This window comes from Rissa tridactyla, chromosome Z (genome assembly GCF_028500815.1).
Source record: "Rissa tridactyla isolate bRisTri1 chromosome Z, bRisTri1.patW.cur.20221130, whole genome shotgun sequence".
In the NCBI taxonomy this organism is placed as follows: domain Eukaryota; kingdom Metazoa; phylum Chordata; class Aves; order Charadriiformes; family Laridae; genus Rissa; species Rissa tridactyla.
The window spans coordinates 71,089,946-71,101,961 of record NC_071497.1 but is presented as its reverse complement, the minus strand read 5'-3'; the positions used below and the strand labels follow the sequence as shown (position 1 = coordinate 71,101,961).

At 37.9% G+C, this 12,016-nt stretch overlaps 1 protein-coding gene across 5 annotated transcripts in view; it reads left to right on the top strand.

Moving 5' to 3' along the window:
• Window positions 1-4,749, top strand: part of GHR (growth hormone receptor) — a 127,748-nt gene extending 122,999 nt beyond the window's left edge. For all 5 annotated transcript variants that reach the window (XM_054184638.1, XM_054184640.1, XM_054184639.1 and 2 more), the window contains 2 exons: window positions 1,597-1,666; window positions 1,925-4,749. In XM_054184638.1, coding sequence (XP_054040613.1) covers window positions 1,597-1,666; window positions 1,925-2,878 — 1,024 coding nt within the window. In that variant the 3' untranslated portion in view covers window positions 2,879-4,749. The remainder of the gene's footprint in view (window positions 1-1,596; window positions 1,667-1,924) is intronic.
• Window positions 4,750-12,016: the final 7,267 nt, after the last annotated feature.

Below are 12,016 nucleotides of genomic sequence, written 5' to 3'. Positions count from 1 at the left end.
CACAGCTCATTAATACCTTCCATGCTAATCAGAACTGCTGTAGGAGGCTTTTCTCCACCGAGGACCTTTCATCTGGAAATTTTTTTCTGGACCTGTGGGCCTGCACCCTTTTCTTCAGACTGGTGCATGTGGCGGTATGACTGGCAATGTCTTCTGCAGAGGAGGAGGCTGCGTGTATTTCCCATAATGCAGAATATCCAGGCTCAGCTTCCTCCTGCATCTGAAAAGATACCCATTCATATTTTCCTCAATTATGATCTCACAAGGTCTGAACAAGGCTCCCTAGGACAGATGCCATAGGGTTAGGCCGTATTTTAGAGTTGAGAGATGCAGGCTTGAATTATGCAAAGCTAAGAAAGGAGCAGAGCGTAGTTCTCCCTCCTGAATGATTTCTACAGCCAGCAAGTGGCAAAATCCTGTGCTTTGTTAGAAGCAGTGCCCAGTCCTGTCAGAATCCCTGATTTGTGGATTCAACTGTAAGTGCAAGTCTTAAACTGGTACCCTTGAGAGCCCAGACAGTGCAAAGCTACCACATCCCCGCCAGGGATTAGGTGGAAAATTACTGGATTTCTGGCGCTCATTGAGGCTTGCTGGGCACAACTTTGAGGCTCTGCCAAAAACAAAAACAGATGGGGAATTTAGGCCTTCCATAGTTAAGCAGAAGGTGCCTAAATTTCTCTCTAGCACTCCTTAAGACTCCTTTGTTCCTCTCTGGACCTCACCAAGGTCACTAACAATGCAGCAAAACTAATATTTGGATTTGGATCTAGATCTACCATTCCCACAGCTTACTTTCTAAAATAGGAAAGTAACCCGGTATAAAGAGAATACTGAATTTTCCTTTTGGGAACAACAGTTTGTCTTTTGCAAAAGAAGCAGGGAGGTAAAATGAAGGAGATAGGCATGAACTGCTATTGTTGGATTAATGGGAAATCATCCTCCTTTTTTTTCTTTTTTGTCCCCTCAAAGAATTAGAAAATCACATTATGAATGATTAGACTAATATGTATTTCCACTATATGTACCATAAGCAAGTTCCTTCCTCTACAAGGGTAGAACCTTGTCTTTATTATATATTACTTGTCACGTTAATAATTCAGAAAACAGAAGTGTCATAGAGATGGCAAAATACTAGCCTGAATTTTTGCAGTTTTGTTTCTGTTTTATTTATTACTTCTAAAGTAATTCGCTCTTTGCACCAACTTCCTTTTTCTATTCCCTTATTTAAATTTTTTGGGTTTATGCAAGACTAGTATGTCCCTGAAAAAAAAATATTTTGAAAAGTCACTCTGCACACAGAGGCTTGTATCAGGTTCCTTTGAAAATTATGTATAAAGGGAAGCTATTGACAGAGCTCTAGGAATTTACTCTTTTTCTGTAGAGCATTAAATTATCAATAAATAACATAACATAAATGGGATTTCAACAAGGAAGGCTGCAGAAAACTTTTTTTTTCCTTAGGACTATTTGAAATTGAATCTTCAAACATTTCCATTTTGAAGTAATGAAGTATAAATGCAATGTAAGGCTCTCTTCTTTCTAACTTCCTCAAAATGGACCACTGTCAATTAAAAGCCATCTCTTCTTTTTTTCCAGGTTAAAAATGCTGATTTTTCCTCCTGTGCCAGTTCCAAAGATTAAAGGGATTGACCCAGATCTCTTGAAGGTAATGTTGTGCTCTAAAATCTGCAGTGGGAGTCACCGTAGTAGTAGCAGGTGACAATTGCTGTTGCAGGCAGAAGAATTTTGTAGGAAAAAAATATGACATGAGGGGAATTGCCAGAGAATTAGTTTTCATAAAATAATTTTAAAAACCCTTCAATTATTACATCAGCTACAGTTACCTTTCCTTAAGTTAACACCATAAAAAACACAAGCAGTTTTATTATTTCCTTTATAACATTCATTTTTTCTTGCTTTATAGAAAGGAAAGCTAGATGAAGTGAACTCCATCTTAGCCAGCCATGACAACTACAAGACACAGCTATACAATGATGACTTGTGGGTTGAGTTTATTGAGTTGGACATAGAAGACCCTGATGAAAAGAACAGAGTCTCAGATACCGACAGGCTCCTCAGTGAAGATCATCTGAAATCACACAGTTGCTTGGGAGCAAAGGATGATGATTCTGGACGGGCCAGTTGTTGTGAACCAGATATTCCAGAGACAGACTTCAGTGCAAGCGACACGTGTGATGCCATCTCTGATATTGATCAGTTCAGAAAGGTAACTGAAAAAGAAGAGGATCTCTTGTGCCTTGATAGAAAAGATAAAGATGAGTCACTTCCAAGCCTTGCTGACGCAGACGCCCAACAGCCACACAGGAGTACTCAGTCCGAAAATAGACAGCTGTGGCCACCTTTTGCAGACTCAGCTAGTCCATCGGTCCATACCCAGCTAAGTAACCAGAATTCGTTGACAAATACTGACTTTTATGCACAAGTGAGTGATATTACTCCGGCAGGCAGTGTTGTACTTTCACCAGGGCAGAAATCCAAGGTGGGGAGAGCACAGTGTGAAGGCTGCACGGAACAAAACTTCACCATGGACAACGCCTACTTCTGTGAGACAGATGTGAAAAAATGTATTGCTGTGACTTCCCACGAAGAGGATGAGCCACGTGTCCAGGAGCAAAGCTGTAACGAGGACGCTTACTTCACCACAGAGAGCCTTACCACTACCGGTGTCAACCTTGGAGCTTCAACAGCAGAAACCCCAAGCTCAGAGATGCCTGTTCCAGACTATACGTCTATTCACATCGTTCACTCTCCACAAGGCCTTGTGCTCAATGCAACGGCGCTGCCCATGCCAGAAAAGGAATTCAACATGTCTTGTGGCTATGTGAGCACAGACCAGCTGAACAAAATCATGCCGTAGCTCTTCTTTGACTAGGTGTGTGCAGTATTTCACAGCAGAGAGTCAGCTTGGGCTTGTATGCTGAAAGCAAAATGAAGTCTAAAAGTTTCTTGTGGTTCTTATAATTTTATCTGACATGTTGCAACATGAAATATTCATCAAAATATTCCTATTGTGTTCTGTAAATATTATCTATGAATTTGTCTTGAGACTTTTACTAGCAGTGACTGTCTTGTTCTTGTGGGTGTTGATTTTTGTGATATGAAACATTGAAATTACTGTTTAATGTACAGTAAATCGTGCATTTTGATAAAGCTAAAAATCTTAAGTCTAAGAATTTAGTAAAAACCATGCTGTTGGCAGAGATCTTTATATCAATAATTTGGAACTGAACATATAGGTGAAAAAACCAAAAGTAGCTTGAATAAAAACACATCTATTTTGATTTATATGAATTAATAAAATATATTTTAATATTTTAGTCATACAAACATAAACTTTTTCTATTACACTACACACTGTAGTTCAATTATGATGACCCATCTAAGGAATACATTTGCTGCAATCTTAAAAAGGAGTTTTCTGTTTTATAAAAGTTTTGTTCGCAGCAAAAAAGAAAAAATAGATTTTTACAGAGCCATTTTATACCTCCAAAGAAACCTGTAGAAAAATTTTGCAATATTGTAGGAACTTAAAGTAACTGATTCTATTACTTTCTTATGGTACCTAATATAAAAATATACATTCAATTTAAAGTTTTGTAGAAAACTTTAAAATATACAAAACATTTGGGCAAATTATTCTATTCTTCATCAGATTGTGGTTAATGCTAATAATACACTTTTTTATAAGCAAAATTTTGTTGACCACAGTGTTAAACAGTGTGCAACTATACTTTCACTGAAAATTTTTGAGAACACATGAATAAGCTCTGGTGACTTAGCAGCATAGTCTCTTTACATTTGACCAACTTCTGAAGCCCTCCTACAGCCAAAGGTATCACTACATTTACTAGTTTGCGCCACAGAAAGCCTTGATTAAAAAAGCAAAATAAGGACTTCAGGAGTTAGCCAGCAGTTCATTTTTAAAGATATGACAGAATTAAAAGACTTCAGCAGAACACGGGAATTGAATATGGTATTGTTCAAAAGTGTTTTTTGTTTTTGCAGCCTAACAGCATCTCCTCTGACCGCGTTAGGCAGACTTTCAGAAGGGATGGAGAGAAAACTGAAACTCAGTGGGAAAACTCTCTTTGTTCTTATGTATATTAAGAACATGACAGAGCTCTGCAATGAACTATTATTGCTTCAGAAGTTACCTTCCTAGGCCATGTTTTCATCTTAGTAGGGTTCTTCTTAGAAAGCAAATGGGGATGTTTATTTCTTTTCTCTGACCTGAACTGAGGTGTACGAAGTACAGCGAATGCAGGTCAAATGCAGGTCTTGCTCATGCTGTCTCCCACTGAACTCACTGATGCTCTCTTTGTGACCAAGGGCTACAGGACTGGGCCCAACTATTGGGTGGGATTTTTAAGTTTAGCACGTACTTTATGGTAAATGTGCATTAGATATTCTGCTAATTTGCTGCTATATTTTTCTAACAGCTACATTATTTAGTTTCATATAAAATTTCATAGATGATAGACACTAATGCAAGCAATGCCTATGTGTGTGTTTGGAAGAAGTTTCTTACTCTGTTTCTATTGCCAAAAATAGTTAAATACCTCAATCAAAGTCAGAATGTCATTTTGGTACTTTACTGGTCACACAAGCCATTATACGCTGGTCAGAAGATGTGTCTTTCAGTTTCTGTTTAACTTTCCTTATGTCAGTGTTTTGTTTGTTTTTCTCAAAGTTCAATAAATGTATTGTCTTTGGTCTGTCCTGACACAATGTGTTTTATTGCAGATAATTAATTTTTTTATGGAAAACAGAGATTGTATTAGGAGAAATCAAGTATTTCTCATTGAATAAAGTAGAATGCAGCTTTCTTTAGAATAGAAGCAGTGCCTAATGGGATCAGTGTTTTCACTGATTGATATGTATGTAGTTAAAAATAGAAGCATGGACCTAAATTTATAGATGGAGATAGGACATGCTGTACCTAGAACTGGCCAAGACATTTGTTGTGTTGCTAATTTAGCAGACCTGTTTACCTTTGGCTGGAACAGCCTGTGGTTGCAAATAAATAAGCTGCACTAGTTCAAGGTTTACACCTACAGTTGAATCCACAAATCAGATATTCTGGCAAACCTCAATAGTTACTTGTAGTGACACTTAAAGCCTAATACATGTTCAGTATATGAACTCTGAAATGTCCAATTTCTGTCTCTGTGGACAATAACATATCTTGAACATCTCCCAGTGTGTAACGTGGTAATATAAAACTGCTTCTCTTCTCTCTCTAGAGGTAGGGAGGGAGCTGTTGGAGGAATCTGACTAGACAAGGGTAAGCCCTTTCCTCCCAAGGGAATCAGGGTGAGGTTCAGTTCCTCTACATAGTCATCCAGTGCCATTTAAGGTATGTAATCAGGCTTCCAGGTGCTGGTCCAGAGCAGCACGGGTCTTGTGTAGATTCTGTCTTATCTAAAAGCTTAATATATTTGCTAATTAAGGCGTCTTGATCTTGATGCGAATTTCACCTTAGCTGAACCATTGGACAAGGAAAGCCAGAGAGTGGCATTGGTGTTCTCTTATGGTTTACACTCTCTGTAGCAACCACTTCGTCTGTAGAACTCAATGCAAATTAACTATCATGATGAGTAAATATCCTTGCTGGTACCTCCTGCTTGAAGAACTAAGCTTCAGAAGGCTTATGCCTTTTATAAGGCTCTAAAAATACCTCAGCTTCAGAGGGAGTTGGAGGATTCACAGATGGACTTTAAGAAATGGCAGTGAAGACAGTGGTTCACCACTGGCACGTGGGGAACTCCATCTCCCACTGCCCTCACCTGTGCCAGTTCCACTGTGCTTTGCCAGTGCCCTTCCATGGGCAGATCCAACTTTCTAAAACCCAAGCAAATCATGAAAGCAAAGTATCAGAAGTTACCTTCGATTAATGAGTTAAAAACTGGTTGAGCAAAGTGCCAGATGAGCACTTTGAAAAGCCAGCTTGAGCTCCTTCCTATCTCCAGCAGCAGTGCAGCTCAAGTAACCATATGCCAAATGACTGCCATTTATGTACAGTTCACATGTGAGTGGTTAGACGAGAAATACAAGTGTCAGACTTGCAGTTGTCTCTGAAATTTTCGTTTTATATTGGCAATCTGCTCTTTTCCTACAGAACACAGCAACCTATTATTTCAGGATCTAATGCACTTGCCAGATACAGAAAAGCTTATATTACATGGTTGCAAAGCAACCTGTTTATTTACTTTCACCTTTTCTTTGAAGTGTGGGATAATAGATCTGTGCTTTACAGAAAGAGCCTCTGGACGAGTGATTTGTTATCTTCTCTCTTATTCATATTGAGAAATAACGCTACATATTGTCCCAATGCCAGACATGTGAGTCAGTGTAAAAGTGAGAGAATTCATTCCTTTAGGAATGCCTACTAAAATTTTACTTTTCAAGTTTAATCAATGACTAAAATGTACAAGGTGGAAAGAAATAGACATCACAGAGGGACACCGTAAGCATGGAGTATTTTGCTGGTAAAACCAGTAATTTTCACTACGTTGAAGCTTTTGGCATGTAAGCTGGCTGCACTTGTTCCCGTTCTTGGAATGATATTTTACACAGATATTGCCTGGCAGAGGCAATATATGCATATCTGTATTCAGAAACCATGTTGGTTCTCAAAAGCAAGGAGGACTCAAGTTGTTCTGCTGGCTGACTTTTGGTGTCATCTTGGTTTGGAAGAGTTTGGGTTTGAGCCGCTTTTCTCCATCAAAGACAATGTGCATTTCCAAGGCTTCAAGTTACTGCTACAAGAGACTGAAACAGCACCATCTATACCAGCTTCCATAAAGATAAGAAATAATTTCGTCAAACATAATGATTTACACTTATATTCTTTACTACTGAAATTGAAATATTTTTCCTGGTTTACGATACAGGAGGTGGGATTAGCAGATTATGAAAGCGTTCACTCTTTCTGAATGAAAATTAACATTATGGAAGGTATGTTTTGTATTTCAAAATAGTAGGAATATTAAAGAATAGTGCTCTATAGACTTGCCATGCTGTTATGGCTTAGCCCCAGCCAGCAACAAAGAACCACGCAACCGCTTGCTCACTCCTCCCCCTCCAGTGGGATGGGGTGGAGATTCCAAAAGAAAAAACGTGCTTTTAGAAATGCTTCAAGTTAATGATGGCAATCCATGTTGGGAACACGCTACTGTTATTCCCAGCTTAATATATACAACTATGTATGCAACAGCACAGTTGTAAGAATGGGAAATAAGGCTCTGGTTCAAAGAAAAACTTAAAACCCTATGACATGTAGCCACAGGCAACCTTGTTTTCCTGCACTGAGATGTGCTATTTCAGGGGCTCATTACCAGACACCCTATAAAATGGAGTGGCTGACTCAGATTGCCTGATTTGAGAGGGAACGGGAGGAAAAAGTTTAGAGCATGTTGTTATTTTTATTAAAGAAGCAATACAAACTTCAGGGATGGGCAAAGAGGTAAACACTACAGAATATAACATTTTCATTACACATTTTTCAGTTCTAATTCAGAATATCCTAGTTCACCAAGACCACGGTAAGAATTTAATCAGCTTTTATAGCCAATTGACTTTGAGGAGATACCAGTGGATGTACTTCTCTCTTGGAGCTCCCTTTGTTTAAACGTAATTTTACAGTTCAAATTCTTCTTTCTGACTGATCATTCTTAATTGCACACACAGGCAGTGCTTTAACCGCTATAGACACCATGCCCTCAGGCCACAAAGAAGCAGGATGTAGCCCAAATCCATTTCCATGAGTTTTATATATTATTTAAACACTCTGGCATAGCTGTATTGAGCAAGTTCCTCACCTTCTCTACTCTCGGCTATCAGAGAACGTAGGCAACATTCAGAAATAAATGGAAGAGAAGAGAAACAATTAACAGTGGTGGCAGAGAACCAGGCGAGCTGGAGAAGCTGCCAGGAGTCAGCAAGGTTCAGGGTAATTAGCTGTAGGTGGAGCTGTAGGAGTGGTGTAGATGACAAGAACTGTAGTCAGTAGTTGTAATGAAAGCAGATGCAGCTATTAAAATCGATGCATCTAGTAAATTGACACAAAAGTTTGGTAGGTTTCATTTTTTTTGCCACAGGCTTTGGTATTTTTTTTGCATAATATGAACTTGTTTATCCTAATATATGAAATTTAGCTGACTAATGATATATTAGCTTCCTGAAATTAGTCTAAAAAAGCAGAGGATCCTTCCATATCATGTTGCAAAATGTCTGAGAACATAACTGAACTACCCTCCTCCAAACTGGAAGGAACAAAAGTCTGCAGGAATCTTAGTTGGAGCAAAAGCAAAGTTGAAGAGCTGACAGCTTTCTGTAGCTTCCCAACACAGATGTTATAATGATGCTTCCACTATTGTCCTTGGTCTGCATTTGAGATCATGCTGAAGGAATTAAAATCTGTTCCATAAGACACACCTGAGGCCTAGACATGCCAGGAAACTGGTTCCTCACACTTTTTTCTTCAGTAGTAAAATTAACAGAAAATACATTTTATATATTTTTTTAAATTGTACATGAAATCTTATGATATTATACCAGAAAGACACAAACTATAGAACCATACAGTGTCAGTAACATTCTCATACTAAGAAAGAGGTTAAATTTTCTGATCTATTTCACAGCGGCTATCTGTGTAGCATGTACAGGACTACAATCTCAAATTACAAACAAAGGAAGTACCAACCTTCCCCTTCTGAATGGAAAACCTCTTCAGGAACTAATTCTGTGAGCCAACTAAATGTACTTTCCCTGAAGAGTAAGGCACAAGCTTGTGAAGTTACCAAAGACAAAATGATTCCTAGCGAAACTCTGCTACCAAATGAGTGGGTCCAGCCCTTCTTCAACAGCTGTCTGAGCACCATATGCTTGTTACCCAGATATGTTACAATCATTATGAGCACCCTGTCCTCCATCTGTGGCCCAGCTGTGTGGGATTCCTTAAGCTAACTTTTCACCTACATGTTAGCATTCTTTCTTTGTCATGGAGTATTTTTTTATGGAATCAGAAAGATTTGCTCGTGCCTTGAAATGCCATGTAAACTTTTAAGTGAAATTTCCTGAGCCAAACTACTGATGGAAGAATGTGCAATTCTAGGCAAGGACCTGTGTTAACTGCAATTTGATTTGTAAACCTACAATATTTAAAAAAGCAAAGTGTTACTCAAATGTAGTGCATATAATTTGTAATGGTAGTCAGACTACAAGAATAGACCAGCCAAGGAATGACCTATGTTATGAAAAGATCTATCGACGCAAGTCTATTGCTTTTATAGTGTAAGTAATGGCAAAGCTGTATCACTTTCTTCAGAATGTGATTAGTATTAATCAGCTGATTTCTGCCAATCACCATCCAATCAATTATAACAACCTTCTGAATTTACTTCATTGAGGAATGTATTAAATGACTATTTAGAAGCAAAATGTGTGCGTGTCGGCTGGCACTGACAGTTGAGCGCTGTCACAAACAGAAATACAGGAAAATAGAAGCAAATGTGTCTTTACAAGCTGTCTTTCTGCTTCCGTAGTGTAGTAAATGATGCTTCAGACACAAGCATGGCTCTCTCACAAGACTACCCCCAACTGTTTAACTTCCATAGAATAAAGGCTAATGGAGGGAAAAATAAGAAACAAAAGAAAACAAACAAAATACTGTCCAAATGGACTCCTTCAGACAGGATCAGTTAGACAACATTTGACAGTGTCTGGAAAATGCAGTCCCTAACAAAGCAGTATGCTCTTATTGTGTATTAGATGTAGTTAAGAAAGTATGCTCCTTGCCAATCACACACACATGTTTGTGCGGTTCAAACACTCACTACCAGCCTGATTTTTTTAGCAGCACAAGAAAACTAGGTCAGAAGTTCATCATTACTTTAAAAGTACAAGAGATCCAGAATTACAAATAAATTATAAGAATATAATTGTGCTTAACATTGAAATTATAACAGTTTGACCCACCAATATATCAACAGAAAGATAAATCTGGTGTATTTGGGAAAGCAAAGGAATGCAGGCTATGTTACTTAGGAAGCCAGTGGAAGCAATACAATTATTCCCCTTGACTTCGTCCTTCTTTCTCTATTGCTCTTCATCCCTAAGGTTCATCAGTCTTCTTTGTCCTATCCTATTTAAAATCGATAGAATATCCATCTGTTAAATGCAAAGAATGTTTTTGTAGGCTCACATCATGGCTTGCAGGACAGAGCTTTGGCATGGTTGGAATGCTGACATGGCTGCAGTATAAATAGTAATTCGTAAAGTGAAAATCTTTTGAGGAGAAAACTATTCTAGTGACTTCAAGTTTTACAGAAGCAAATCATCAAAATCAACAATCTATTTTTGCATAATTATGTTCTTTCTGAAACCTACTGCAAGCGGATGACATTGATACACTCTAGTGAAGAATACTTGACTACTGAAGAACTCAGGGTGTAAGAATATCTGAATCTGCCTGTGTGCAGATAGACACTTTCTTCCCTGTAGCATAGATTAAATTTTTGTATTAGTGCAGTTAAATTATTTAGTCTAGGTATTAGGCATAGGTACGTATGTATATGCTTGAGAAAATTTAAACATAAATGAGCATCTGTGTCAGACAAAGAGCAAATGAGCTGTGCTGCAAATTAATGTTTTCACTCCTGCTTGGGTGATGGTTGAGACTTTTAAAACAAAAATATTGTTCTGACAAGCTAAATGACTGCAAAGGTCTCTTAGGGTCTAATGACATATGAGGGGCTTTTTGCCTCTTGGAAACAGCACGTACCAGTCTGTCTATGCAACCAAGTGCTGGAACATGCTGTCTACCTTCAATACCATATGGTTAAATATTTTATTAAAAGTTATGCTGCAGACGAACACAGGCTATTCCAGAAAAAGGCTTGTAGACAGCATGATACAGTGAGCTGGTTTTCCAACTGTAGTAATTTAGAAAGTTATTTCAGGAGGCAAACCAAAGCCATTTTGAGTTGAGCATGTGGTACAGCTAACACAGAAGATTGTGTGATTTTTAGATCTGACCCTAATGACTCCTTCTGGAGATTACAAAATCCAGGTTTTTACAGAGTCACAGAATGATACACATTTTAGGAGATTTAATTTCCAATTTACGTAGTGTTTACCTTCTTTTTTTTTTGTTCATCCTGCATCTCAGAATACTCCTGTTGAGATTACAAGAATATGGAAGTCATATAGGCAACATCAGAAATTTACTGCCTACCAATGTCCTGTTACAAATAAACAAATTTGTGCTTCAATACATACCATAAACACTAATGCTAAGCCATTATTTTTTCAATTACTGAAGCAATAAAGCAAAGATTAGGTCATCCTTTGTCAAGAAAAAAGACACCAGTACAGAGGAAAAAATACTTTGTGGAAGAACATTTCTGTTTTGTTTCTGAACAAAATAACAGCTCAAGCACATGCTGAAACTAAGTGGCCTTTTATGTTGTTTGGCTCCATTATGAGGATAAGGTCACGTACATAGTCTTTTTTTTTTCCTTTTTTTTTTTCTAAATCCTCCCACCCCAAAACTTAGGTAACAAACATGCATGAGTGATGGTAACATGCAATCAGCTATTTTTACTGAGGTTACTTTAATGGCTACAGATACTGTTTGAACAGATGTATTTACCTGCACACATATATATCTCTATTTATATATTTAAACACATATATTTAAAGTGTTCTAGTATATTAGCCTACCCAATAAGCATGTATTTATATGTATTTGTGTATATATGTATGTTTTCATCCTTTGGACAAACATAGAATTATTTCAGAGAAAGCAACAGGAATGGGTGCTTCTATACCAAAAATCCCTCCTGACAGACCGCTTTCATCTCCTAAACCAGAAAAATAAATCCTTTTAGCAAGAGGAATACAACATAGCGAACAGTATGCTGATGCCCAAGATGCATGATAGTACAATTTATCCCCCCATCGTACCGAGCTATTCTGCAGCCTGACACTATAG